The 26368-nt window shown below is 40.3% G+C and overlaps 2 protein-coding genes across 8 annotated transcripts in view; one reads left to right on the plus strand and one right to left on the minus strand.

Annotated features, from left to right (window-relative positions):
• AMMECR1 (AMMECR nuclear protein 1) overlaps positions 1-8867 on the plus strand; it is a 130009-nt gene extending 121142 nt beyond the window's left edge. For 2 of the 4 annotated variants that reach the window (XM_009198102.4, XM_021932524.2), the window contains 3 exons: positions 3103-3193; positions 4592-4688; positions 6998-8867. In XM_009198102.4, the coding sequence (XP_009196366.3) occupies positions 3103-3193; positions 4592-4688; positions 6998-7112 (303 nt within the window). In that variant the 3' untranslated portion in view covers positions 7113-8867. Of the gene's footprint in view, positions 1-1924; positions 2110-3102; positions 3194-4591; positions 4689-4798 lie in introns of those variants that run through there. The other 2 variants (XR_002519439.2, XM_021932523.2) reach the window with 2 other exon arrangements.
• Positions 8868-12789: 3922 nt separating this feature from the next.
• TMEM164 (transmembrane protein 164) overlaps positions 12790-26368 on the minus strand; it is a 193671-nt gene continuing 180092 nt past the window's right edge. For 2 of the 4 annotated variants that reach the window (XM_031660645.1, XM_009198103.4), the window contains exon 8: positions 21435-23572. The gene's annotated coding sequence lies outside the window, so the exon portion shown is untranslated. Of the gene's footprint in view, positions 13029-21434; positions 23573-26368 lie in introns of those variants that run through there. The other 2 variants (XM_009198104.4, XM_021932526.2) reach the window with 2 other exon arrangements.

Below are 26368 nucleotides of genomic sequence, written 5' to 3' on the forward strand. Positions count from 1 at the left end.
TTGATGCTCATTTCATTGCAAAGCCAGTGATTTCCACAGGTTGGCCAGAATTGGCCATTCTCCACAGTAGGCCATATTCTCCTTCTCCTGTTTTGATTGTGCAGTATGACTCTTTAGTGGCTTGTGGTTCTAGGAGTAAAGAAAATGCTGTTGCTCAAGAGGTGACAGAAAGAAAGCTACTATGCTTTGATTTTGTTACCATTCTCCTAATTCTGCTAGCTGAAAAAAATGAGTCACTCTGGTTTGGGCTTTGTAGCTTTGTGGAGAGTATTTATGACCTATGAAGAAAGTTCATAAAAAGAATTCACTTTAAAACCACTATACTTACAGTTCAATTTACAGGGGTTTTCAATTGTTCAGAGTCATAGGAACCCAGAAAACAATTAAAAGTTGTAAATGTGGTACTAAATCAAAATTGGAGAATTTGGGGTTTTTTTCTTATCAAATTTGATGTTAAGACCTTCTCAAAATGCAGAGTAAATAAAGCAGTCTTATTCGTGAGTAATTTTTGTTTTGGCCACTGTGTCCTTTGTATCCATACACACACAGCTTTATTGAGATACCATTCACATACCATACAATTAGTCTTAACTTCTTTTTTTTTGAGACGGAGTCTCACTCTGTCGCCCAGGCTGGAGTGCAGTGGCCGATCTCCACTCACTGCAAGCTCCGCCTCCCGGGTTTACGCCATTCTCCTGCCTCAGCCTCCCGAGTAGCTGGGACTACAGGCTCCCGCCACCGCGCCCGGCTAATTTTTGTATTTTTAGTAGAGATGGGGTTTCACCGTGTTAGCCAGGGTGGTCTCGATCTCCTGACGTCGTGATTCACCTGTCTCGGCCTCCCAAAGTGCTGGGATTACAGGCGTGAACCACCGCACCTGGCCTCTTAACTTCTTTTAATTGTTAAATTACTAGACATTAAAAATGTGACATTTTTGTTCAAGAACACAGGATGTACTCCTATAAAGAAAGGACTTAAGTGTCTAAATTACCCCCATTTACCTAAATCACTTTTAACAATCTTAATATGTAGCCACAGTTTGTCAGAACTAGAATGCTTATTAGAGGTTATCTAGTTCAATTAGAATAAAAATTACCTGGGGAGCTGTTCTTTTTCCAAAATATATTTGTTGAAGCATGAAACCTCCTGAAATTCTGATAAACTTTGCAGACCCGCTCCCCACCCCTTGCCAGTTAAATGTCATTAATTTTGTCTGACACTCTCATCTCACAGAGAGGGAGACATTCTTCCTATTACAATTTTGACTAGACACCTTAATAAACACCAAAATTCTTTTCAATTTTAACATGACAGATTTTTGATAAATAGAGTTGAAGATTCAAAATTCACTTCAGTGGATAATGGAGTATAAATTACTTATGCTGTATATTTTTTAAAAAACAAATTATGAGGAATCCGATATTGTCAAAGGAAAAAAATTCAAAGCTACTGATCAGGAAGTCAGTATACAGAAAATGTTGCAAATTTGTCATTGTCTCATCAGGCACTGGAGAGATTAGGAGATGTCCTTTATCCTGGAAATGCCTGATAGCTAAGCGCTCATATTTCCTCTCAGCTATATGTAGTTATTTCCCACATGGTATGGGAGGCAAGTATTGTGTTAGTTTTTAAACAGCTACCCTGGTCTCATTTTTAGTAGAAAGAGATTCATAAAAATACTGATATTAAATAGATAGAAGAAATAACCAGAGATGTGCTTTAATAAAAATTAAAAAAAAAAAAAAACATGAATTCCTCAGAAGATCTGACAGGCTCTAATGGATAGATGGGTGAAGACCTAGGGAAAGAATGAAATAAAATAAAAAATCCTAGAGGACTTTTTATTCCTGAAAAAATTAGAAAACTTGAGGCTGAGGGCAGAAGAAGCAAAATAAGTTTTCATTGACCCCTTTTCCTCCTCTAGACCTTTACGTGTATGGAAAGTATAGAGGTCTATGACTTTACTCACCTGCTCGGAAAAGAAGCCTCCATCTTGGGTAATAATGTTTACCTGGTCTTACATCTGCATTCCAGTACCTTGCACAACCTGACCCTCCACCTGGGAACCATTGATCTGAGGCAACCACAGATCCAAGAGAACAGAATGGGGTCATTATGCTTTTGAAATTTTGTTTTTATTATCAATGTTTACAAAGAAGTTAAAAACTTTTAATTTTGATCTTTAGCCCTGTATACTATTCTATGTGAGATATGAGGGGAAAGGACAGATTCCTTTCGATCATATGCTAATCAAAGGAAAAGCACATTATTTAAAAAAACATTAGCAAGAAATTGCTCACAGTTACTTAGAAGACTACCTTTTTAAGGGTATCACCACAAGCTCGTTTTACATAAAAAAGTTACATTGGTCTCTGGGCTAGTATATAAAGAGACTGTGCAATAATGCACTACAGTGAAGTGATTTGAAATCTTTATTCTTAAATTTAGTAGAGCTGTGTGAAGACAATGGTGTAGATGGACAGTGAAGGTCTGCTACTACCCCACTCTAAGTCATAATGCATTTTTAAAGAAATGCTATCTACACTGGGTGATGATGTAGGATCTGATTGTTTTCATTATTATATTTCAATCTTACCTGACTGTGTTTGCTTGCCTACATATAATTTAAGGTTTTAAAGGGAGTAGACAGTTTGGGAGGGGATCAGCACCAAAAGTTTTGGAACTTAATCAGAAGTGGTGAGTGTACCTGCAAAACAGGATGGTTGTTTGCTATCTCTTTGAAGCCAGTCACCTTTGTCTCTAGTTCCTTATTGGCATGAGCTACAATTTGGGAGTGGGGGCAGGATTTTTGCCATCAACCATCTTATTCTACACACAGCTTCAGAATAGTTGTTCCAGTTTTCGAAACACAGTATCATAGCCTAGTGCATGTTGGGCACATGCAAATCAGTATTTTCCCTCTCCATGGCCATCATAATGGCCTTCAAATCCAAAGTCAAAGCTTTGGAAAGAGAAAACTGATATGTCCTTCTAAAAACAAGGGGAAAGGAAGAACTGCATTCTCTTGAAAGTTAAGTTATAACCTTTTCTTTCTGATTCTATGAAGAAGACTGTACTAATAAAACTGCCAATTTCTTTCAGGTGGGTGTACATGGCATTAGAATAGAATTCATCAATGAAAAAGGATCAAAACGCACCGCCACCTACCTACCGGAGGTTGCAAAGGAGCAAGGTCATTGTTGTTCTTTATTTCATGTGATCTGGTGAAGAATTTAAACAAATATACAAATCGAAATGCGATAGCTGACCTTGCAGTTATGTCTGATAATTGAACAGTGTCAAATTGTAAGAAGTGACTCTTCCATCACTGCCACTGCAATGTCTGTATCAAGTCGGTGAAATACTCACAGAAGTTGAATCCCTGCATTGAATTTTGAGGGCATAAACCCATAAGTGTATATTTTTTAAAAAGCAGAATTAATATTAGTTGAGTTTCATTTTAGGCAACAATTTGCTACTGATTTGAAGTACCTTTTTCCCATATTCCATTGTGGCATAAAGAAGCCTTTTGTTTGACAATCAGCCACATAGTTCTTTGTCATTTTAAGTATCAAATGTTTCATTGTTAGGTGGTTGTCATTACTCATCCTGCTAATATTAAGATTGTAGGTTTCCCATTAAGATTGGAGCATTGAGAAAACATGAAATATTAGTGTTTTATATGCTTGGTCTATACTTCCTAATCAGAATTTTCCTATTTCACACATAGAGCATAGACCCGTATGAACCAACATTGTAACACAGAGTAACTTTTCACTCTGTAGTATTGTATCCTTTCTTAGCAACTACTAAATTCTGATTTTGTGTTGGTTGAAATGAATATTTTATCTTGGGGAGCTTTTCTTCTCATCAGAAAGCATTTGTAATTTGGTTTCCCCATGTTTGTCTTATAAATGGGAGATACATAATAGCAAAATTTAATGCCATTAAATCCCCAGATCAGAAAGTCTTCAAGGCAGTTGCCTGAAGATTTATTTGGGTTGCTTTAGAAAATGTCTTAATCTCCTAGTATCATTAACTTTGTAAAGCATACATAAAAGATAGAGGGCCTCAGATACTAGTATACCATCCATGTCAGAACTAATAAAAATACCCTTGAATACTGCACACAAACTTGAATGGTTACAGAATTACAGAAGATACCATAAGAAACAACAATTACTGTAAGGTGGTGTGGGAGTCCTAAATGCTGAGTTGGCAAAATGGCATATAGACTTTTCACTCCCTTTTAAAGATGTCGCCGTTAGAGGAAAGTACAGCAGATATGGTTTGTTACAGTCACGACTGAGCAATTTCTGTCAGCCCCTTAGACCCCTTGACTTCGAATGTGAAGATAAAGGAGCCAATGTTGTTTGACACTGTGGATAGCTAGAATTTAAGGAGTGTGGTGATGGCCCTGCTTTTGTAAAGGACGACATCGTAGCTTTTCTGTGTGATTGTTTTTAGGACCAAAAGATTTGATGGCATTTGGTGACAGTGATAGCTGACCTCTACAAAGTCATTTTGTATTTAATGAAAGGTGTTTGTTACATGTGCTTGACTGATATTTTATCTGGTCAACTCTCTACAGGATGGGACCATATTCAGACCATAGACTCCTTATTGAGGAAAGGAGGATACAAAGCTCCAATTACTAATGAATTCAGGAAAACCATAAAACTGACCAGGTACAGAAGATATTTTCTAGCACAAGGCTAACCTGTACATTTTGATGTGTATGCCTATAACGCTTTGATTTCTTTGGTCTCTCTAACTACACTTCTCTTTTCTGAAACAGAGTGGAAATGAATGGCAGGGTCATACTGAGGGTGGATACAATGGAACTCTGCTTGGTAGTAAAGCCTGTGTGATGTATGAGCCTATCTTTCCCATCTTTAGCTCTGTGTGATTACTCTGGCTTTTGTATGAGCAAGCCCTTGGAGACTTTAGACTACTTTACTGGAGAAAGTACTTGAATTAGCAATTGGCTAGCTTTTGACATTACTTAGCAGAACCCCAGGATTCTGATAAACAGTCCTCAAATTCGAATTTAACCTCAGAATTTTGGCAGTGATAGAAGTCTACCAAGAAAACTTGTTAGCTTGCTGAAAAACACAATTGAGCTAAACTCAAATGCTAAATAAATTTCGGCATGAAAAAATACAGATGCTTATTTAAAAAGGAAAAAAAAACATACATTTTAGGAAAATGGGCTGCTGGTTCCATTTATTTCAATTCCATAAAACTACATTGAATGCCTATAGTATAAAAATGGCCTATTCTCAGCTCTGAGGAGTTAGAAATTCAGAAATACCTCCATCCCTGCTCTCCCTGAGTTCACCATGGAGGCGAATAGGGGGGGCATGGACAAAAGTATTAATCTAAGGCAGAATATGATGGGTAATACAAGATCCATTCCCATGAAGTAGGGAAAGAGGAATTCTAAGAGGGTGGGAGGGGGATAACGGATAGTTTCAAAGAGGTCCGTTGGGGGCTGGGTTTGAAGAATGGGTGGAATATTTGACAGGTAGAGAGTGCGGGAGGAAAGGGATTCCCTTAAGGAAGACCTTGTGAGTCAAGGGTGGTGAAGTACAAAGCAAGTTCTGAGAATGCAAAATAGTCTGATTGGGCTGATCTTTCAGTGTAATAGAGAAGCTGATCATTAGAGGAAAATGTGGCCACATGGTAGGTTGGGCAGACCATTGAGGGTCCTGAGTTCCAGAGTAACTAATTTGGACCTGGTTCTATAGGCAATTGGTAGCTATTGAAGGATTTTAATCAGATGGGCTTGAGGGAGGTATAAGAATGGAATTGGAAACAGGAAAATTAGCCAGGAAGCATTGGTATTATCTAAGAATCTGCGGCAGCAGTCCAAAAGAGGTGCAACAGGGGCCTTAACTAGAGCTGTGGCAGTGAGATGGGAAGAAAGGTGGGAATCGATATGAAAATAATGTGGAAGAAATGAAAGGACTGGGTCATCATTTAGAAATAAAGAAGGAAGTCAAGGCGTTAATCTAGATAAAAAGGACCAAGGTAATCCCTTTAATCAAAGTAGGGACCACAAGAGGAGCATGTTAAGTTTATGCATTGATTTTGGATTTGAGGTGCTTCTTAGGATATCTATATAGAAATATCTAGTAGGTCAATGAAAATGTATGAGCTCATAGCTAGATATGATTGAAATTGTAAGGATAGGGTTCACTGTGGGGAGACAGTATAGAGCCAAAATAACCAAATACAGAAACATAACAAAATTCTACAAGGCAGGGATAGGAGCATTCAGAGAGAAGGAGCAATCTGAGAGGCAGGGGAGAACCAGGGGCATGTGGAGGTATAGAATCCTTAGCACCAGAGAGCTTAAGGGTGTGATGAGCAAATGGAAAGGTCAAGCTGAGTCAGGGGAAGCCTTCTGACAGCTATTTCCATGGAAGGGTGGCAGCAGAAGCCAAAGAGCACTGAGCTGAGTAGTAGTGTGAGATGGGGATTGAAGGCAGAAAATATACACAACTATTTGAGAAATGTGGCAATGAAAAGAAAGCCCGACATAGGGAAAAGTGAGAGTTCAGGATACCAGAATTAAGAAAAGTTGTTTTTGTTGTTGTTACTTAATGGTAAGACCTAAGTAGATGTATGGACAGAGAAAAGAACAGTAAAAGAGGGAGAGGTGGAAGACTTCTGAAGAAAAATAATCAACTGAATTGAATGACATGCATACTCCTGTTAGAAAACTGGGGCTGAGGGGGCAATAAAAATTCTAAAAGAACAATTTAAACAAGGAGTAGTAGAGTGCAAAGAGCACTGGACTCAGACTTTTAATTTCCAGGTTCTGATCTTAGCTTTGTTACTTACTATCTCTGTGACCTTGGGCAGTCACTGCTTCTCTCTGGGACCCCATTTCCTGATCTATAAAATTATCTCTAAGGTCCTTCCTAGCACTGACAATGGCATGTCACCTATTTCTCGATGTTAACTTTTCTCTTCCCTGACTTTCTTTCAGGTATCGTAGTGAAAAGATGACCCTGAGCTATGCTGAATACCTTGCTCATCGCCAGCATCATCATTTCCAAAATGGCATTGGGCATCCCCTTCCGCCATATAACCATTATTCCTGACACTGAGCCGCACAACCAGTCACTGGGCCTCTCTGCAGACCTCTTCCCAGGAGACCCTACACCTTCTTGGTCTAGCTATCTCTTTTACTGTACCATTTTATGATGATAGTTTCCGTTGCCATGGTGAAGCTTCGACATCGTCAATTAAGATCATCATGGTAACGGGTAGAAAAATGGCATTTGTTAAGATCCTGTTTTATTATTTTAGATCATTGTGTTTTTTTTTTTTTTTGCAGCATATGTGATTTTGGGTTTTTTTTCTTCCAATATTATGTAGAATTTTGCTTTGCTATCTCAGTCAGGTTTCTGTTTTTCTGTCCTCCTTGCCTTTCTTCCTGTTTTGCTTCCTGTTTTCCTTCTTCCTTCCCGTTTTCCTTCTTCCTTCCCTCCCTCCCTTCCTTTGACTGTGGATGGAAGAAAGTGTGCAGTTTTTAGGGATTTTACTTAGGTTTGTCTTTAGTCATCCTGAGTAAGATAGTTGTTTTTTGATACCTGAGTTTGGGATTCATTCATATCAAATTCAGTTATTTGCATATTACTCTTGATTTTTGTCTGAAATTCACTTTGCTATGACAGCTTAGTAGTTGGGTCTTCACTCCTTAAGTATATGTTTTTCCCATGGTGAAAATATATGAACTTTAGCTCTAGTAGTGAGCATTCAAAGGTCCGCGATAGGGCTTGTCACAGAGAGAGAGAAATCATTTATCCCTATTGTGCTGGTTATCATAGAAGAGACTGCCTCACCACTTTATAGAGCCAATTTGCAAACTAAAACACTGTTTTGAGAAGGTACAAACTACCTTTCAAAAAGGCTACAGGAAACATTTTTATGAGCAGCAAATATTAGGAAGAGAGCAGATACAGAATTTAGTGCCTTTGAGAAGAATATAAGTGGAATTAAGAGGGGTTAGAAAAAAGGCAATTTAGAAAAATATTCTTGTAAAATTTTATTGTTTCTATATGTGAAACAGAAGATTAGACAAATTCCTTACTCTTAAGTATTTTTTTAAGCTGAAAAAAATTATTTTGAGCAAATAACCAAAAAGAGACATTTGTCTATTTTATATTAATTTAAATTTGTTAGCTCTAGGTTTCAGTAAGTCGTGATTGGCTAGAGTCCATTTTAGCTACCATCTAAAGGTATGGTAAAGATAATTTAGTGAAACAAAAGTTCATATTTGTCATGATTTCAGATATGTTTGTCATGGGGACAATACTAGAGTTTTAGAGATACCATAAAATAGCTTGAATCTCTTTCTGCACTACATACTTTTGATAGAAACACATTTACTACATTGATGTTATGTCACACCTGTGAAAATGGAGTTGGCATTCAGATGTGCTATAGTAAGAGCCCAGCTCATCTGCAAGGACAGTCTTCCCATGATGCATACAAAGGATAACTTACTGATGTAGATAGGAGGTCCATACATATATCCCCAGGAAAAATGACAGATTATTCTGGAGGAAGATGACCTTCATTTTATGGTATATGTGTGTGTGTCTGTGTGTGTGTGTGTGTGTGTGTGTGGTATATATATACATACCACACACACACACCCCTTTGGAAAAATATATATAATTTTTTCAAATAGGAAGCCAACATATCAAGTGATGAATTAAAGTATGCTGCAGAATATATATTCTAAAACTATAAAAAATGTCAGTGAATATCAAAATGATATAGCTTATACATATAGTTACTGTGACAAGTGACAGACTGCTAGTTCGGAAATTCAAAATCCTTTCTATTGGTTTGTGGCACAGAATAAATGGGCTAGAATTCCTTCTGCCTTGCAACTTTAAACTGGCCTAAGCACTGGAACTTGGTGATTTATTTAGAAGTTTGTTTGCTTTCACTTCTTCTACCCGTACTCCATTGTTGAAATAACCATTTTCAGTTTGCGAGGCCATAAGCTTGAAACTAAATTTTAAACCTGAAATGCAATCCACCCAGTTTCAAATTAGCTAGAGATTGAATCGAAAGAAGTTAACAATTTAGGCTTTAGAAAGGGGATTTGAGTCTGTCATTTCTACGGGGCTTGGAACAGTTAGTCTTTCAGTATAAAAACAAGTGGCTACTGTTGACTTGCTACCTGCATATAAGGAAACTGACTTTCAAACCTGAATAATCATATCTCTGCTTGCAAGAAGAAGAATATCAAACAAACAAACTGAAGAAAAATAAACCAATATTATCGTCAAATCCATCTTGTGCATCCGTAAATACTCGGAGACACAAACAGGCTCCTCATCCTGGGTGAGCTGTAGTTCGAGTTTTACGCCAAAAGATTTCTAACCATACATAGATGTAACCGGTATGCTTTATATACCTCGCCCTGTGTGTTTATGTATTTAACGGTGCTAATCAATCTTGAGCAGGTCACGTGACTGGTCATGCGGACTCTAAAATCATATCAGATTTTTTAAAATCCTTGATATATGCAGATGTTATACAGATTTTCTTAGCAGTGTAATAATGTTATACTGAAGAAATAACCATCCTGCAGGCTTCAAAGGACGAGGTCAGCAATATTTCCCAACATGGCTTGGGGGAAAAGGATAGTTTTGTCTCCTTTTGTATTCAAGTAATGCAAAGTGCATTTTTGTCTCTAAGTAGCTTTTGACTAAAAGACTTTCTAGTGTAAAGGGTGTTATACAAACTGTAATGGTGTGCTTCAAACAAATGCTAGACCCTTTCACCTTTGTCGTATATACAAAGCTGTTAATTATGTGGTATGAATTAACTTTGAACATGTTGAAATATGTAGCATGTCTTTAATTCAGACAAAGATTCTAATTGCACAGGTTGTGTTCTAGCCAGTTGTGATTTATTTGTTCAGAAACACAAATGTGAATTGCACTCTTATCATCAGAATATTGTATGAGTTCAGTGATCTTTAAACAGCTCAGAAGTAATACTTGAACTTCATTTGAGTAGCACAAAGTTTACATAGCCCCTTTTAAATGTTAATTCGTTCCATTTAAGTTTTCCGTTTTCAGATGCAACTGGGTATTTTTCCTCTTGGAAATAGTACGTACTTTGCTTTGGTATGTAGCAAAAGGCTTCCATTTCTGGAAGGGTTTTCTTGTTCTTAAACAAGGTCAGCCAGGTACCAGATTCTAAAAGAACAAATTGTCCCCCACCCCTCAAGTGGCCTTCTGACTGCACGAGAATGTGCTACTACCCTCTGTAGTCTCCCCTAACATGAGAGGTCAGTGAAATTGATGGAGGAAGTGCAAGGCTTGCTTCCCTTCACCCTTAAAGCTTAAAGCAGTTATAAGATTTTTTTAGTCCAGCACATACAGTCCCAATGCCCAGCACACCGGAAGTTTGTATACTGGCCTCTTATCTTGTCTTCATATGTGCAGGAAATTTGAAACTGTCATCTGGAATAGGTTCCATCTCTTATGTGTGTTAGATCAAACCAAAGAAGCCCCCAGCCATGCCCAAATGCTGCTTCAAAAGCCTGCCTTCCAGTCCTTACAAAAACCTTGCAGGATTAAATGTGTTAACTTTTTTATTTTTGTACAGTTTCTAAGTGATTTTTGCTAGTGATGTTAAAATGAATTAAGTTTATTTGAGGGGTGTGAGCACCTCCTCCATTTAAATAAACTGGTGACTTTCCTTTTATTTTTTAAAAGTGGAAACCCGTTGTGTGCCTCTCGATTTAAGGGTTTCTGATGACATTATTCTTAAGACCAGCATTGATCCTTTATATACAAAGATATGTTTTCCTTGTTTTTTATTGCTATTTCAGAAGAAAATGAACCTTTTATTTTGCTCTACCCAGTAACTGCGCTGGTACATAGACGCACTGAGCAAACAAACTTTTGTAACCACCTCTGACTACTTTTGTATATCAAAGTTGATTACTTTTGAAATATTTGGATCTAGTTTCTAAGTTATTTTAGTGTTTTATATGTTCCCCAAAATTACTTTGAATCTGTCACCAGCATAATGAGTTCTTGGTGATACAATGGTGAGACTTGTAATGAGCAAAAAGCTACCTGGAGTAGCTCCTCTTTTCCTTCTTTCTTAGTAACCTGTTTTTTGATTACCGTAAGACATCACAGATTACCTGAAACCCCTTCCAGTATAACTAGGCCCTCCTTCCTTCCACATTTAATTGCTTAATAGTTTGAAGAAACTATTGGAAATGGGCATTTTATATGACATGTATGGCTTTAAAATATTAAATATGAGCAAAAAGAAAAAATATGAGAAGGTTTATGTGGGTCTGTAAGGTATGGCTGTGGAAAGATATTGTAGTAGTTTTGACACTATTGTTATTACCTTTAAAATCATTTACCCAATAAAATGTTAAAACCGAGTTATTTTGTGTTTCTTTTTTAAGTTTAACCTCTCTCATCATAGGATCTTGGTCTCGTCGGTACTTCTTACTAAAAGGTTAACAGTTGAAGGCTCTGAAGGAATATAGTTAGGAACAGATACTGATTTATTGCCAAACTAGCACTTGGGAAACCTTACCTGCTTGCAGCCACTCCCTGCCATATGATTTGCCAATGTCATCCTTTTGTCTATCTCTGAATCCTGGCTTGCTGATATAGATTAGCCTTTATTTGGACACCCTAACGTGGCCACATTGATCCTTTAAGGATCCTTTAGAGCCTTTGCCACGGAACTCAGACAAACATCAGACTTGAATTCTGGAGGGAGCTTAGCTGTGCTTAGGTCCGCTCCAAATTCCTTCCAAATCAGTCAGTGGTTATTGGGCATTTCCTCTTTGTGAGCTGGTGAGGGGCAGTAGCAGTGCTATTCAGTGAAATCATCTGATGTGGGGGCCCTTTCTCCTACCATCAAGGCTTGCCCATTTTCTGAGTACAGGACAGAGTCTGAAAATGCTCAAGATGTGGTCACCCAGAGCTTGTACGTACTCATACACACACTAGGCATACCACACGCTTACACTTATTACCAGCTATTTTTTCCAGTTCCAGAGTGGTACCCCCAACTTGGGCTTGGGGGAAACACTCGGAGTGTAGGGTAGGGCAACTGGTGCTACTGACTTTCAAGGGCCAGATAAGAGCCTATGTCAAGAAAGGAATCTCTTGGGGTGCTGCCTCTGCCTACTGTTGCCTTATCCCTTTCTCTATGGAAAGGCTACCAAGGACATTGTTGAAATACCTCTGGCTCTTTCTAAAACATTTGCTGTCTCACGCACATTTCAAGATTAGTTGCTAGTTGAATATATCCAGGACGATTTTCTGTTACATTGCCCCAAAGCCCTGGTAACTATGTAAATTTTATAACACGTGCTTATGTCAATCACAGTGGCTAAAAACAGTGTTCTCAGATCCTAGAGGACTACTGTGGTTTTGAACAGTGCTCCATAAAGGCAGCCATCTGCTCAGGGTTTACCTATTTTCATCATTCATGTTTAATGGGACATAAGATTTTTCAATGATTTAGACAATATTAATAGGTTCAGGTAGAATGAAGTAGTTTAATGAGCCCACAGCATTCTTTTTTATAGCATTAGTGGTTAACTCTGGTCTGGACAAATTTCAACTTCAGTAATCACACTCCACCTACCTAAATTCTTCCCAGAGTTTCAGCATTTCCACTTCAGATTTCATGCCCCACTGGACACTGTAAATAGCTTTCCTGCTTCCGAGGGCAAGTATGGGCGTGTAGGATGAAGCAGTGCCTCTCTGTTGCTGGGAAATACTGCCGTATCTAAGGGGTCCTATCAGCGTGAGGTAAGGAGAAGTCTGCGGTGGGGAAGTCACACCGGGATTCACAGCTGCCAGCCAGGAGAGCCAGTGAATGACTGCCCATTCGGAGAATGGCTTCTCCCACTTCTGCAGCTTCAACCACGTGAGCCAAGATAAGTATGGGTTTGGGTTGGGTAAGCTCTCATAGCTTGCCATCTGTATGCTCAAGCTTTTCACCTACAGGAGGAAGAAATGAATGGGAGGATGCAAGTGAGGAAAGCCCTGGATATACTGTTTCTGGCTACTGCATTAAAAGGCCTGCCTTGACACCTGTAGCCCCATGGGACAATCTCGTGTTCCAAAGCTCAAACTTGTTGGAGGAAGTCTTTCAAGAATTGGAGGGAATCACATTAGGTCTCAAGCACTGTTCTGAAGTCAGTCTACATCCTCACCCCAAGCACTTGGTTACAACCTTGTTTAGATATGACGCCTTAATAAAAATTGCTATACAATGGGATATTATTCAGCCATAAATAAGATTGAAATCCTGTCATTTGCAGCAACATGGATCAGCTTGGAGGACATTATGTTAAATACTCCAGACACAGAAAGGTAAATACCACATGTTCTCACTCATGTGGGAGCTAAAGAAGTTGATCTCATAGAAGTGGAGAGTAGAATAGTGGTTACTAGAAGCTGGGAAGGGTTGAGAGAGTGAAAAGGGAGAGGTTGGTTAAAGTAGGGATCCCCAACCCCCGGGCCATGGACCAGAGCTGGTCTGTGGCCTGTTAGGAACCGGGTTGCACAGCAGGGTTGAGCAGTGGGCAAGCGAGCATTACCGCCTGAGCCCCACCTCTTGTCAGATCAGTGGTGGCACTAGATTCTCATAGGAGCATGAACTCTATTGTGAACTGCACATGTGAGGGATCTAGGTTGTGTGCTGCTTAGGAGAATCTAATGCCACCTGCCCCATCCGCGGAAAAACTGTCTTCCATAAAACCGGTCCCTGGTGCCAAAAAGGTTGGAGACCACTGGGTTAAAGGATAGAAAAATACAACTAGATTGGAGGAGTTAAGTTCTGGTGTTCTGTAGCACTGTAGGGTGTCTATAGTTAAGAATTTAAGATATATCTTTGGGTAACTAGAAGACAGGATTTTGAATGTTCCCAATACAAAGAAATGATAAATGTCTGCGGTGACAGATAGACTACCCTAATTTGACCACTATACATTGTACGTATTGAAACATCACTGTGTAGCCCATAAATATGTACAATTATGTGTCAATTAAAAAAATTAAGAATTACCTCTTAATGTATTATGTTTGGAAGGTACTGACTGTATATCTCAAATTGTTTAAATGGACCCACCCAGACAGCTGGTGGAGGGTGCATGCTGTATCTAAACCAACACTGACCTGCACTTGCAGCTTTCCATCATGACAGATGATTACTTAATTTGACAGAGGTGAGATGTAGAGTATGCTCTCTGTCTGCAGCACACAGCTGGGCAGTGGCTGAATTATATGCCTCCGTGCTCACCAACTGCCATGGCATCTTTGAGCTCATGCTCCCATTCTAAAAGGACGCATCCAAGTCACAAGGGGTGGGTAATCTGTTCCCCCTTTAGTCTCCCTCCATGGTGGGAGAAGCTCTTTTTTTTTTTTTTTTTTTTTGAGACGGAGTCTCGCTCTGTCGCCCAGGCTGGAGTGCAGTGGCCGGATCTCAGCTCACTGCAAGCTCCGCCTCCCGGGTTCCCGCCATTCTCCTGCCTCAGCCTCCCGAGTAGCTGGGACTACAGGCGCCCGCCACCGCGCCCGGCTAGTTTTTTGTATTTTTTAGTAGAGACGGGGTTTCACCATATTAGCCAGGATGGTCTCGATCTCCTGACCTCGTGATCCACCCGTCTCGGCCTCCCAAAGTGCTGGGATTACAGGCTTGAGCCACCGCGCCCGGCCTGAGAAGCTCTTTTTTACTCAGAATCTTAGTTGGCACCTCATTATGTTAAAAATCAGATTGAAAGAACTATTTCATCTCTATTAAGCACAAATGTATACAAGCTACTTATTAAGGAGAATGAGGTTGTTTTGATAACTATAAAATGTTGCAGTTGGGTTGAATGACAGCGAACAGTCTCAGCACTCTATGTCTATGTTTTAGCTGTACAACAACAAGGTCCTGATTTGCATGGAGATCAGATTGCTCAATTTTATGAAAGTCCACAGTCTTTCTGAAGCTTACAAGAAGTTTGGGCAGGAGAAGCATAACTCCTGAGGTTTGAAGACAAATGAGTAACCTGACGGCTTCTGCTAACCCACTGGTGGTCTTCAGTTGCCATTCTGTATATAACTTACCAGCTGTTTGTTCAGTGTTTTTTGTTTTTGTTATTCTTACTGTTCCAAAATATTATGTATTTCAACACACACGTGTTTTTTTTGTATTAAATGTTTATAGAGAGCCGGGTACAGTGGCTCACGCCTGTAATCCCAGCACTTCGGGAGGCCCAGGCAGGCAGATCATCTGAGGTCAGGAGTTCGAGACCAACGTGGCCAACATGGCGAAACCCCGTCTCTACTAAAAATACAAAAATTAGTCAGGCATGGTGGCGCACACCTGTAGTCCCAGCTACTCAGGAGCCTGAGGCAGGAGAATCGCTTGAACCCAGGAGGCAGAGGTTGCAGTTAGCTGAGATTGCGCTACTACACTCCAGTCTGGGCAACAGAGCAAGACTTCATCTCATTTAAAAAAAAAAAAAAAAAGTTTATGGAAACTTGGGCCTGTTCCGACAGAACCCCAGGATCCCACAGGACAATCAAAACCACTGCTGGAGCCTCAATATGCCCAGTTATTTTGAGAGCTTTTGGGAAGCCGACATTTGATGAAATGACAGCTTTTCTTTTTTTTTCTTTTCCTCCCAAATGTCAGGCTCAACATGATCCATCAATATTTATTGAGTGCCTGTCCCTCCAGAGGCATGGCACCTTGCTTGGTTACAGAATGAATATAGTATAATTTTGTAAGATAAATTAACAATCCACTCTGGGCTAAGAGTTGTAAGGAGCATACTAGTTTGGTCTAGTTGGGTAAAGTCCTTCAGACTGGGGCCCAGGTAACATTAGGGTTTTATATGTTTTCACTAAATAGCTTCCACCTCAGTGGCATTAGAACATAGTTGTAGCTGCCCCTGTTGAGAAATTATATTTCTTTGCACTCCAATATGTCAGCACCAGAAGCCACCCTATACTGGACATGATCATAATTTGTTGAATGGAGGAGACTGTTTCTGTTCCCATAATGTGGCTCTCTTGCTCCTTAGCAGGAATATGCAAGGTGGCTGGAAGAGAAGTGATGTACATGTATAAGAAATAGGTTTGGACACACAGAATGGCATTGGGTGGCTGAGAATTGTGGTCCTTACTGTGAAGCTGCCCTCTTAGAGGCATTGGGCCCTTCCTATGATGAGGAGGTAAGAAGAGACAGAGAGAGGCTATCTTGAGGCCTGAAGAGGAGAAGACAGTTTATAGTATGTTTACTGGTTGAAAATTATCCCACAGAGAAAAAAAATCCATGAAGCAGAAGGAGAGAAACAATAGTAAGAGTAAACCACATGGAAAGGAAAATCGGAGTAACTTTCAGAATCACTTGCTATGCAGAAAGGACAGGAAGGTAGTATTAAATGTGGACTCTTGTAAAGCAGGAAGCACAACTTGTATACAATAGAATGTTTAAATCACATTTTAACTGACAGGAAGCTGCTGAGTTTCCAAACATCAGGCAGATATTGAAACTAAGAGTTACTATAGTCACGTTCCATCTAAATGGTATTTTGGAATGACCTAAGGTTACCATATGGGTCAACATGTGTAGGTGGGTTTCTGTGTATCCACATAGGAGATGGGGGCTGGCCAAAGAGCTGGATGGGACAATCATATTCCCCACTCCCACATATCCTAGCAGAATGGAAAGGATGTCTTGGACTGGACAGAGTGGGAAACCCCCATCTTTTTGAGGGACAGTGCTGGTATGAGTAATGCAAACATTTCCCTAAGCTTTCTCTAAAAACATCCAAATGAATTTCAGGAACTCTGCATGAAGACATTGCCACCCCGCTGGCATATACCTCAGCAATGGCCTCTTTCCCAGAATTGTGGTCAGGCCAGAGGTGGGTAGCCATAGTGACCTGAGTACATGAAGTCATGCTCCTTGGTGAATTGGTTCTTATTTATCTGGCCTAGCATATCTTGTGTGGTACTCACGAATGATGGGGCTTAAAAGGGAACCATGGGGTTAATCCAGTTGTTGGATCCAAATAGGATAGGACTGTTCCTGTTGGGTAGATGGGTCTAACTGGCCCTGCAGCCTTGGAGAAGGTCAAATAGACATTGCTAATAGTCAGCAGTAGGCTGGGAAAGTACAGGTAACATTCTTTGCTCTGAGGAATGTTACACAGTGGGTCCTGCAAGCAGGGTGCACAGAGCACTTGATTGTGAAAAAGAAACACGTTTATTTTCAATCTCGCTCCCTTTTTGGACATTTTTCTGAGGTAAAATTCATATAACATACAATTAACCATTTCAAAATGTACACTACGGTAGTTAGTGAATTCACAATGTTGTGCAACCCTTGGCTCTCTCTAGCTTTAAAACTTTTTCATCGCTCCATAAAAACACTCCACACCCATTAAGAGAAGTCACTCACCAACTCCCACCCCCCTCCCCCCTAAGTAACATCTAATCTTCCTTCCATCTCTCTGAATTTACCTATTCTGGATATATCATATTAATGGACTCATATAATATGTGACCTTTTGTATCTGGCTTCTTTTGCTCAGTATGTTTTCAAGGTTTATCCAAGTTGTACCATGTTTTAGTACTTTGTTCCTTTTTATGGCTGAATAATATTTCATTGTATCATGTAACACAATTTGTTTATCCATCATAATGGATATTTGGATTGCTTCCACCTTTTGGCTCTTAGGACCAATGCTATATAAACATTTGTGTACACGTTTCTGTGTGAACATGTTTTCATTTCACTTGGATATATGCTTAGGAGTGGAGAATTACCGAGTCATGTGGTTATTCTATTGTTAACTTACTTATTTATTTACTATTTATTTATTTATTTATTTTGCAATGGAGTTTCACTCTTGTTGCCCAGGCTGGAGTGCAATGGCACGATCTTGGCTAATTGCAACCTCCACTTCCTGGGTTCAAGCGATTCTTCTGCCTCAGCCTCCTGAGTAGCTGGGATTACAGGCATGTGCCACCACGCCCAGCTCATTTTGTATTTTTAGTAGAAATGAGGTTTTACCATGTTGGTCAGCTGGTCTTGAACTCCTGACCTCAAGTGATCCATCTGCCTCAGCCTCCCAAAGTGCTGAGATTACAGGCATGAGCCACCACACCCAGCCTACCTTTAACTTTTTGAGGAACGACCAAACCATTTTCCAAAGTGGCTGTACCATTTTATGTTCCCAGTAGCAATGTATATAGGTTCCTATTTCTCATCCTCACCATCATTACTTTTCTTTTTTTGATTTAAGCCATCTTAGTGGATGTGAAGTGGCATCTCATTATGGTTTTGATTTGTATTTCCTTAAAGATCATTGATATTGAACACTTTTTCATGTGCTTATTGGCTATTGGTATATTTTCTTTGGAAAAATGTCCATTCTAGTACTTTGCCCAGTTTTTAATCAGACTGTTTGACTTTTATTATTTTTTGAGATAGGCTGGAGTGCAGTGGCACAATCTCGGCTCACTGCAACCACCATCTCCCGGTTTGAGCAACTCTCCTGCCTCAGCCTCCCGAGTAGCTGGGACTACAGGCGCACACCACCACGCCCAACTAATTTTTGTATTTTTAGTAGAGACAGGGTTTCACCATGTTGGCCAGGATGGTCTTGATCTCTTGACTTTGTGATCTGCCCACCTCGGCCTCCCAAACTGCTGAGATTACAGGTGTGAGCCACTGCGCCCAGCTGATTGTTTCACTTTTTATTGTTGAATTGTAAGAGTTCTTCATATATTCAGGATATTAAACCATTATCAGATATATGATTTGCAAATATTTTCTCTCACTCTGTAGTTTGTCTTTTTCATATTCTTGATAATATCCTTTGACGGACAAAAGTTTTTCACGTTTATGAAGTCCAACTTATCTATTTTTTTTTCTATTGTTGCTAATGTTTTTGGTGTCAAATCTAAGAATCCACTGCCAAATCTGAGATCATGAAGATTTACTTCTATGTTTTCTTCTATTAGTTGTATAGTTTTATTCCTTTTATTTAGGTCTTTGACTTACTTTGAGCTATTTTGTATGTGATGTGTGGTAGCAGTCCAACTTCATTCTTTTTTTTTTTTTTTTCCAACTTCATTCTTTTGCATGTGGTTATCCAGTTGTCTCAACATTATTTGTTAATACTATTCTTTCCCCCATTGAATGTTCTTGGAATCCTTGTTGAAAATCAGTTGACCACAGAGGTCTGCATTCATTTCTATTATTTCTCTATCTTATTCCATTGGTCTGTATGTCCACCTTTATGCCAGTACTACACTGTTTTGATTACTGTAGTTTTGCAGTGAGTTTTGAGATCAGGAAGTGTAATCCTACTTTGTTTTTCTTTTTCAATACTGTTTTGGCTGTCCAAGGCCCCTTGAGTTCCCTTATGAATTTAAAGATTGGCTTTTCCATTGTTGCAAAAAAAAAAAAAAAAAGGCCATTGGAATTTTGATAGGAATTGCACTGAATGTGTAGATGGCTTTGGAGACTATTGTCATTTGGATATTTTTTCTAATACATGAACACAGGATGCCTTTCCATTTATTTAGATGTTTTAAAATTTCTTCCAGTAATATTTTCTAGTTTTCAATGTACAAGTCATTTACCTCCTTGGTTAAATGTATTACTAGGTATTTTGTTATTTTGGATGCTATTATAAAGGAGACTGCTTTTCTTCATTTTATTTTCAGACTGTTTATTACTGGCATTGAGAAACATAACTGATTTTGTGTGTTGATCTTATACACTACAACTTTGCTGAAATCATTTATTGGCTCTAGTTGTTGTTGGTGTGTGTATTCTATGGGAATATAGTCATATTATCTGCAAATAGAGATAGTTTTACTTCTTCCTTTCCAATTTGGATGCCTTTTATTTCTTTCTCTTGCTTAACTGCTCTGGCTAGGATTTTCAATACTATGTTGAATAGCAGAAGTAAACATAAACATCCTGGTCTTGTTCCTGATCTTAGGAGAAAGCTTTCAGTCTCTGTCTATTAGGTATGATGTTAGTTGTGGGTTTTTCATAAATGCCCCTTTATCATGTTAAGGCATTTGCCTTCTACTCCTAGTTTGCTGAGTGTTTTATTATGAAAGGGTATTAACTTTTGTCAAATGGTTTTTCTGCATATATTGAGATGATCATGTCCCCACCCCACCCCCCACTTTGTTCTATTACTGTGGTGTACCGCATTGGTTGATTTTCTTACATTAAACCACCCTTAAATTCCTGGAATAAATCCCACTTGGTCATGGTTTGTTATCCTTTCAAACAACCAACTATTGGTTACATTGACTCTTTTTCTTCTATTATCTATTTCATTTATCTCTGCTCTAATCTTTATTATTTCATTCCCTCTGCTGGCTTTAGGTTTCATTTGCTTTTCTTTTTCTAGTTCCTTAAGGTGTAAAGTTAGAGTATTGGTTTCGGATCTTTCTTCTTTTTTAATGTACGTGTTTACGGCTATAAATTTCCCTCTGGGCACTGCTTTCACTGTATCCCATAAGTTGTTGTATGTTGTATTTTCATTCTCATTCATCTAAAAGCATTTTCTAATTCCCCTAGTGATTTCTTCTTTGACTCATTGGTTCTTTAAGAGTATATTCTTAATTTCCACATATTTGCAAAATCTCCAGTTTTTCTCATTATTGATTTCTAGCTTTGCTCCATTTGATCAAACATACTTTGTATAATTCCAGCATTTTAAAATGTTTTAAAATAATTGTTTTATGGCCTAATATATGCTCTAACCTGGAGAATATCCCATGTACATTTGAGAAGAATGTGTATTGTGCTGTTGTGGGGTATAGTGTTCTGTATGTTTATTGGATCTAGTTGGTTTATAGTGTTGTTGAAACTATTTCCTTACTGATCTTCTGTCTAGTTGTTCTATCCATTATTTAATGTGGCATACAGAGGTCTCCAAATATTACTGTAGAATTGTCTACTATTTGTTTTTAATTCCATCAGTGTTCACTTCATATATTTTGGAGCTCTGTTGTTTGGTGCATACTTGTTTATCATTGTTATATCTTCTTTATGAATTAACCCTTTATCAGTAAAAATTTCCTTCTTCATTTTTTATGACAATTTTTTACTTAAACTCTATTTTGTCTAATATTAGTGTAACCATCTCAGCTCTCTTGTGGTTACTATTTGGATAGAATATCTATTTTAATCCTTTCACTTTCAACCCCTGTATCTTTGGGTCTAAACTGAGTGTCTTGTCAGTAGCACATAATTGGATCATGTTGTTTTTTAATCCATTCTGCCAGAGTCTGTCTTTTAATTGGTGAGCTTAATCCATTTACATTCAAAGTGATTACTGATAATAAAGGACTTGTGCCATTGTGCTATGTATCTTTTTTTGTTCCTCAGTTCCTCCTATACTGCGTTCTTTCGTGTTTGATGTATTTTTTTTTGTAATATCCACTTTGATTCCCAGTTCATTTCCTCTTCTATTTTAGTTATTTTCTTAGTGGTTATCATGGGGATTATAGCTAACATCCTAAGTTTATAACGATCTAGCATGATTGCTCCCATTTCTTTCTTTTCATTTTAAATAGACTTTATTTTTCAGAGTAGTTTTAGGTTCACAGCAAAACTGAGCAAAATGTATACAGGGTTCCCCTATATTTCCTATATACCCATCACACACACAGCCTACCCCACTATCAACATCCTGCATCAGAGTGGCACATTTGTTACAACTGATGAACCTGCAGTGATACATCATTATCATCCAACGTCCAAAGTTTACATTAGGGTTCACTTTTGGTATTGTATATTCTATGAGTTTTGACAACTACATAATGAAATGTATCCGCCATTATAGTATTATACAGAATAGTAGTCTCACTGCCCTAGAAATCCTCTGTGCTTAGCCCATTCATCTCCGTATCCTACTAACACCTGGCAACCACTGACCTTGACCACTCCTTTTTAATAATTATAATAGCTAACATTTATTGAGTGCTTACTGTGGAGAACCATGTTATACACTTTTCAATAGCCTTATGAGTTTCCCGTTTTACAGAATAAGAATCAAGTTCAAGTTCAAGGAAGTTGTCACTTATCTGAGGCCACCTAACTATGAAGTGGCAAAGTCAGGATTCAAACCAAGTTTGTCAGGCTCCAGAGACTGAGCTTTTCCCGTTCACTGTTGTCCTGATGAGGATGATGATGGTGACAATGGTGGTGGTAATGGTTGTGGTGATGGTAGTGGTGGTATCTAACAAACGTGCTGCCAGGTACTGTGCCAAGTGCCTTATGTGCCTTTTCTTTTTAATCCTCACGATAGCCTATGAAGTAGATGCTATCATTATTGCCATTTTGTAGATGAGCAAACTGAGGCTCAGAGGTTAGTTAACAATCTCAAATGCACAGAACCTACTGAGTGGAGGCTAGTGACTACAACTATAATTGAAGATTTTATTTTGGCGATCTGCTACCTCTCTTTAGCTCTGAAGATGGCAAAGGTGTAGGACTAGGCCTATCCCTGAAAACTGATTGGTTGGTTTGGTTTTTGAAGTTCAAAATCCAGGGACTTAGCCTTGATATTATTTGGTTCTTTTACAAGAATACATGAGTTCTGACGGCAATGCTCTCCTATGGGCAAATCTCACTCTGCCCTTGGCTGTCCAGCCTTAGTCATTGTCTTTCTAGTCAGGGGAGGACCGCCCTCAGGCTTCTGGGTACACGACTAGATCTCAGAAATAGCCCCCTAATCGGCCTCATCAGCTTTGAAGGAGGCCACTGCAGGAGGGGCCTAAGTAGGCCAACACTTTAACCCAGTTACGTGAGGGCAGCTGTAATCCAGGCTGATCATGTCTTGCTAAGCTCTCTGGGGGAGAAATGTCCAAAAGCGGCTTCCTGTGACCAAGTATCCCTAGATCTCACTATGCAGACACTCCTCTTCCCTTCTGGAAGAGGATGGCCTAAAGGTTACAAGGGCAGAGTTTAATTTGAGTGACTGCCAGGACTGAGGGGATGTTGGTGGCAATTCCTAACTGCAGTGAAATGCCCATGGCTCAGGGTACCCTAGGACAAAGTGCTGCTTTTCCTTGAAAGGCTTACTACCTGACTCTTCTTCGACCTTGTTGGAGGAGGTAGGGAAATCAGTGTGTTCTTCTGCATGGGCCAGACAGCCACTCACATTAACCGAGGGAGTTCAGGACATGTTGGGCTTCACACCCCACCCCTACTTCTGCCAGCTTACCTCACCTCTGGCAATGACTAGCCCTAGGAGTTCCCCAGGGAAGTAGGCTGAGTTGTCTGGCCAGGCTGCTGTTGGGGAAAGAAAGAAACCAGAGCTATTGGGGCTGGGTGGCCTAGCTTGTCCGACTCCTTCCCTGTCATTTGGCACAGTGGGCTTCCTTATGCAGGTATACTCTGCCTCTTCCCTCTCATGTCCCACAAACCATCTGTCTCAAGAGAGAGCTCAACAAAGTGGGTCCCCTTCTGGTCAAGAAGCAGAAAGCTTGCCTGGCCTGGGTGGATGCTGGCAGGGAAGAAAAAGAGGAGTGTTAGAATGAGGCTATAAGCTAAAAGTCTGTACATTTTTCCAAAACGGTTTTCTCTAGCAAGAAGGTGACTTTCATGGGGGAAGAGGAAGAGGAATCTAAGTTAACAATTACAGTATTTCATTGATTCTAATATGCCTTAGATTATAAGATGTCTGTTATTTTATATACTGCTGAAAAAGAAGAAAGTTGCTGATTAAACTGTCATGCCACTGATTTTAAGATGCATTCCAATTTTAATGAGGTTAAAATGCAAAAAAAAAAAAAAAATGTGTCTTAGAGTCCATGAAATAAACTGAGGTATCACCTGTCCTACACACAAACACCCACTCACAAACACACCACAGACCACAACCACACAGGGCACATTAAGGCAGATTGGGTATGAGTGCAGTCAAAACCCCAGCTAACCTCTGTGCTCTGAGAACAAGCATAGTAACCAAACTGTCTGGAAATAGGAACACCTTCCACTGGACAGAACTTTATAGAGCCCTCTCACACCCATTGATCTCACTGGATTCCTCATAGATGTCCTGTGGGGTAAGCTAGACAAGGGTATTTATTACTATTTTACAAATGGAGTTCAGGAAAGGTATGACTTTGCCAAGGGCACTCGGGACCTGAAAGGGAAGAACTGGGACAGCGGGCCCTGCCTGCTCAGTCCTGCTACAAGGCTGGTTTGACTACTACAGGACAACAACTATTATTAAGGCAAAGGATAGAGACATAACTACTGAGGTTGTAAATAAGTAACTTTTAGGTCCTTTTCCCAACAAAGTTATTTACAAAACCTCAATATACAAAACAGAATAAAATTGGAGTTGTTCTGGGTGAAGCCAGGGGAAAGGCCAGAGCACCGCCCACTCCACTGCCATGCATCCCCTGCTGCCGGAGGTGACTTCTCCCAGCATCCCTGAGGTGCTGAGGCAGAATCTGTAAACCTCTGGAGCAAGGGGGCTTCAACTGGATTGGTAATGTTCTTTTTTTAAGCGGGATTCAGTTATTATTCTTCATACCTTTGGTATATCTTAAATATTTCATTTTTTTAAAAGGCACTGCTATAGATGGTCAGGTCAAAGAGATGACTCAGAACCTGCCTGGAGACTTGAAAGCAAAAGAAGTTTGCTTTGAATTATAAGCTTGGGTGAGGCCTGGGCACTGAGATTTTTAAAGCTCCCCAGTTGATAAATGTGCAACAAAATCAACGATCCACTGTACTAGAGGCATCTTATTAGCTCCAACATGCTAGAAATCTGAGTGTATGTCTTGGAATGCACAGGAAGGTCCCTCTGTTCTCAGGGGACAGAATACTAGCGAGCCCAAGGTCTTTCTAAAAATGCAAGACCAAAAAGCATGAGCCTCCTGAGTATAGCGAAGGGACAACAATGGCAGGTTGGCATCACCTGGGCAAGCCCCTTGGATGGAGAGGGGAAGTGTGGAAGGGAGCAGAGAGGCCTGCTGGCTGGAGCAGTGGTGGGGCTGAGAATAGGTTGTTGGACAGGAGAACAGCTCTGTGACTCATGCTACTGGCCCTGTTTCCTAGCAGAGATGTGTCAAGGAAGCATCCACCCCCATTGCAAAGACCTGCCTCGGTGTGAAATGCAGAGATGACCGGCTGGCTGGGATGCAGGAGTTATTAAAAGTTAAGAAGTCAGCTGTGGAGGGCATCCAGTAGCCACAGGAGAAGCCTCTCCCTACTGCCTCCCTGGCTCTTAAACCCCTTTGCCCAACAGCTCAGACATCCCAGGTGTGCAATTCGGATGCTGGGCAGAGTGCTGACTGTGGGGAGGGTGGGTTCAGGCAGTGACAGAGTCCTTGACTTTCGACTACGTCGGCCTTGCCTGTTGCCAAGGTTAGCAAAGCACACATCCTTTGATTAAATCATTGCATTTGTCAGACTGACATCGGTGTATTTCTGTCCCTCCACTGGCATTGGCAAACCAGGACAAGGCAAAAGCTCATTGGGGGATCAGGCTGTAACCATCTCAAGCTGCTCCCTACCCATCGGGGGTGGATGACACATTCCATGGGCTGGTGGGGCTTTTGCCATGCAAACACCAACTCTGTGTGCCTCCAGGGAAGGAAGGGGTGACCCTGGTGGTGAAGAACAGCTATGGAGGATATGGAAAAGCAGTTGGACACCTTGCCCAGAGGTCCAGGGAAGAGTCAGGTGGAACAGTTGCCGTTGGTCTTAGAGCTTTTCCCTCACAATACTGCCTCCTTATCCAGGACACCAACTATACAGAGCCCTGCAGAGAAGCAGGATGGGGCCCCTCGGCAAGGAGCTTGAGGTGCCTGGGCAAACAAAGGCATCCCAGCCCCATCCAGGAGAATTCATGGGATGGGCATGGCTTATGAAGCCTAGGGTTCTCCATCAGAGAACAGTGGTGCCCCCTACCATATTTTAGCACTCAGCTGGAAGATCCTTGTTCACTGAGCACTTTCTTACGGAACGGATCCTGGACCGGGGGCTGGAGGATGAATCAGATCCCACCTCCTGGCCCTCAAGGAGCTTAACGTCTACAGAGGGAGAAAGACCAGTAATGAATCACGGGGGGGGGGGGGGAAATGGTGGCCAGAGTTAGTACCAGGTGCTGTAGGAGCAAAGTGGACCAGCACCTAACGTAGCCTGGGGCTTGGGGAAGACTGCAAAGAGGAGCTAACCTTCGTGTGGAGGCCTTAGGATGCAACGGGAGAGTGGGGAGCTGAGAAAACAGCACAAAGGAAACAAATGGCAAGGACCTGGGAAATGGCGGCATGCCAAAGCGGAGTAC

Source organism: Papio anubis, chromosome X, assembly GCF_008728515.1.
Source record: "Papio anubis isolate 15944 chromosome X, Panubis1.0, whole genome shotgun sequence".
Classification (NCBI taxonomy): Eukaryota; Metazoa; Chordata; class Mammalia; order Primates; family Cercopithecidae; genus Papio; species Papio anubis.